Source organism: Salvia miltiorrhiza, chromosome 8, assembly GCF_028751815.1.
Source record: "Salvia miltiorrhiza cultivar Shanhuang (shh) chromosome 8, IMPLAD_Smil_shh, whole genome shotgun sequence".
Classification (NCBI taxonomy): domain Eukaryota; kingdom Viridiplantae; phylum Streptophyta; class Magnoliopsida; order Lamiales; family Lamiaceae; genus Salvia; species Salvia miltiorrhiza.
In genome coordinates, this window is record NC_080394.1 from 4,555,070 (window position 1) to 4,558,902 (window position 3,833).

A 3,833-nucleotide genomic window follows, 5' to 3' on the forward strand; every position below is an offset into this window, starting at 1 on the left:
TTAGCTGGAAGCTATATATACAGTTCTTTGTAGTGTTTATAGGGGGCTATAAATATTTTTTTTTTCAGATTAAGATTAGAGTTTATAGTGGGCTATAAATATTTTTTTTCAGATTAAGATTGAAAGTGTTATGTGTTTATTCTTTCAGAATTACTTAATGAAACTATTAATTTATTAATTATAAATTTAATTTAATTTGAGGCTAGAAGTAAATTTTTAATTATTACTTATTTACAGGTTGTCTTGTGGGCCACGACATGCACGTGAAGCCCAATTTATTACTTGAACCTGTGAAGTACATATAAGTCATCATTAATTCATCATAGTATGATATAATGAGCATCAAAAAACCTTGATGGGAGTAGCTTTGAGGGGGATTTTCTTCTGCAGTGCTAACCCAAACACATCTTGTCTTTGGAGTTGTTTGGATTCAGTCCCTATTTCAAGCTCCCAATCGAAATTATGACACAGAGTCGCCACCATGCATTGCAGCATGCGGCTAGCCAGCGGCATGCCGGGGCAAATCCTTCGCCCCGAACTGAACGGAATCAGCTCAAAATGTTGGCCGTTGAAATCTGTATCGCTATCCAGAAATCGCTCTGGCTCGAAACTCTCGGGATTCTTCCATATGCTTGGATCTCTAGTGATGGCCCAGAAGTTGACATATATTTTTGCGTTTTTGGGGATTATGTATTCGTTCACTCGCGCTTCCTCTTCCGCTACGTGAGGAGCTAACAGCGGCGCCGCGGGGTGATAGCGGAACACTTCGTTGATGGTGGCTCGCAAGTATGGCAGCCTCGCGATGTCGGATTCCTCCACCATGCTTTTCTCTCCGACCACACTCTTCAGCTCCGCTTTCAGCTTCCCCAATTTGTCCGGGTGGAGGAGTAACTCCACCAATGCCCATTCCGCCGTGGCTGCGCTCGTGTCTGACCCTGCGATGATCGTGTCCTAACGTATACATTAACATTAGATCATGAGTCTAAATATGGAAATATATATTAAAGGAAAGTGTAGTACTCCCTCCTCCGTCTCATTGATACTTTTTGTGAGAGAATGTGGTTTTCTTTTTTGGAATAGGTCATTATCAGTGGGACAGGGAGGGAGGGAGGGAGTATTAAGTATATGCTCACCACAAACAGATGTTTAATTTCGTCAATGCTCAAATCATACTCATTTCCTTGGGAGAGGTCTAGGAGGATTTCGAGAAAATCATTCTTTTTTTGGTAATCGGAGGCCCTTCGTGCTTGCAAGCGCTGGTCGATGAGGGTCTGCACCAACTCGAGCAAACTCCCGAAGTGATAAGCGAGCTTTCGTCTGAGCCCTTGCGGATCCAAAGGGGCACAGATGGGGAAGAAATCCGCAACGTTGGAAACGCCGAAGTTCCTAGTGATGGCGTTAACATGCTCCCTGAATTTCCGATTGGCGCCGAGTTCCATCGAGAAAAGCGTGTCGAACATGAGGTTGGTCATGGTGGTGAAGGTGGCTTCTCCCACGTTCATGGCGCGGCCTTCGCGGCTACACTCGGTGACGTAGTCGGTGAGCTTCTGCAGCCTCTCTCGCCGGATATCTTGAGTGGCCTCGAGAGCCGTGTGGGAGAAGAGTCTCTCTCTCTGCACTTTCCTTAGCATTTTCCATCGATTGGAGGATGCGGGCAGATATTTCACCGAGAACTCGTCGTGTCTCACCACGCATCCCGCGATGGGATTGAAGGGCTTCGAGAAAACATTGCCTTGCTTTTGCAGTATTTCCTTGGCCATTTCCGGCGACGAGGCGACGACGGCGAACTGATTCCCGAGCTTGAGGGACATGAGGGGGCCGTAAGTTTTGGCGAGGTGGGCGAGGGACTTGTGGGGGTTTGAGCCGAGTTGGAGCAGGTTGCCGATGATCGGTAGACCAGGCGGCCCCGGGGGGAACTCGCCGCCTGTCCGCCGCCGCGAGCCGGACCACCTGGAGTAGACGGCCCATGCTGCGACGAAGGCTAGGGATACAACGATCAAGACTTGCATTATTTCTGCTTTGTTTTCTTCTAGCTCTTGCCATATATGCCTCACACCTCTCGCTATTTAAATACAGCAAGTTAGCTAGTGTGTACTACACTGATTTGTTTGACTTACTTAAGTAGATCATAAATATTTGTTTGACATAATTGAACTAGTATTAAACTCTCATAAATTATTATTATTATTATAGATAATAAATTTATGCAATAGCAATTTGGGCTTATAAGAGTTTAAATATTTTCACTACAACAAAAATGCTAATAGACACTCATTTTTAACCGATATTGTAGTTTGAAAATTAATAATTTCGTAGCTTGTGGTATTATAGGGGTTCCAAAAAAAGAGGCTAATAGATATATATCTGTTTAAATCAGTGTCATATCGCAGGTATTTACAATACTGGTTAAAAATCGGTGTCTATTAATTTTTTTTAGACGCTTATACACCACAAACTACAAAATCACTAATTTTCAGGCTATGATATCGGTTAAAAATCGATGTTTATTAGCATTTTATTGTAATGGTTCATTTTAAACATCCCTACATTTCAGTAGTATTTTTACGTCTAAAATTTGGCATTCCTATTCATATAGCCACAAACTAATTAAAACACCACCAACACATAAGAAAATTTATTATTACTACACCACACTAGATAGTATTTGCGGCACTGTTTTGGACTTTTACAGATTAGACCACTAATTTAGTCCACTGTTTTGTTAGCCATCAAAATTGAGGGGAAACAAAAGAAAGAGAATTCTTTACAAATAATTTATTTTCATTGTGAAATCAAACACTCAATAAAAATAATAATTATTGTTACTATTCCACTCATTTATTTAATTCCATTCTTCTTCCATTCCTTTATTTGAACCAAACGAGCACTTAATAAAGATGTACGTAATATGAAGGCGAGGATAAAAAGGTATTAAGCATTAACAACCGTTGCAACAGGGCTCAACCAGGAAGTTGAGCCGGCACCCAACGAGTCGGGGGGAGGGGGAGGGGATATGAGCCAGGCGTGTTCATTTAAAAGAAAGTTTGCTTAAAAATTATTTTAATTTTAATTTTAATTAAATATAACTTATCATTTTATAGTGCATTACATATTGTGGAGAATCCTACATTTTTTAATGTGTGACTCAATACAAAATAAAATTAATGTACCTTCTCTTTTTATAGTGCATTGCACATTTGTAGAGAAAAAATCTACACTGTTCGATGAGGGACTCAAAGTGTATGTTTGCAAATAGTTTTAATTGTACTCCATCCGTCCCGCAAAGCTTGAGCAATTTCTTTCCGACACGGGTTCTAAGGAGTTAGTAGTATTTTGTGTGTTAAGAGTGGTAGGTGAAAAAGTGAAAATTAAATATATATTTTTTAAATTAATTCAAAAACACCTATGCCAACACCTAAAACCATCATTTTCCCCGCACTCTCCTGCGAAATTCCTAGCGTCGCCTTCCCCCCACCCCCACCCCCGAATTGCCCTAGCGACGGCGACGCGACGATCCTCGACCAAGAAAGACACAACAGCGACTCAAGTCAAGGATCTACAACGTGACAACGCGGCTGAGGACGTGTGTGTAGCGGCGAGTCTGGAACGATTTCCACCCATGCAGAGATGGATCTAGAGGCCGGGCAGCCTCGGCGGTCGCCCAGTCAATTTTTTTTAATTACCTATATATATATATATATTTTGATGAAATCTCGGCGGTCGCCTGGTCTGTTTTTTTTTTATACTAAAAATTCATTAAAATCATCTGATGAAATCTTGTCCGATCCTAATTAAATTCTTAGATCCGTCCCTGCACCCATGCAGTGGTGGCA

General features: G+C 41.5%; 1 protein-coding gene across 1 annotated transcript; it reads right to left on the minus strand.

The window, feature by feature from the left end:
• Positions 1–206: 206 nt before the first annotated feature.
• On the minus strand, positions 207–2,070 carry LOC131000189 (11-hydroxysugiol 20-monooxygenase-like). The gene is made up of 2 exons (XM_057925972.1): positions 1,134–2,070; positions 207–951 (listed from the first exon to the last, which is right to left on the minus strand). The coding sequence occupies exons 1-2, from the start codon at positions 2,007–2,009 to the stop codon at positions 343–345; spliced, it is 1,485 nt and encodes a 494-aa protein (XP_057781955.1). The 5' UTR covers positions 2,010–2,070; the 3' UTR covers positions 207–342.
• Positions 2,071–3,833: the final 1,763 nt, after the last annotated feature.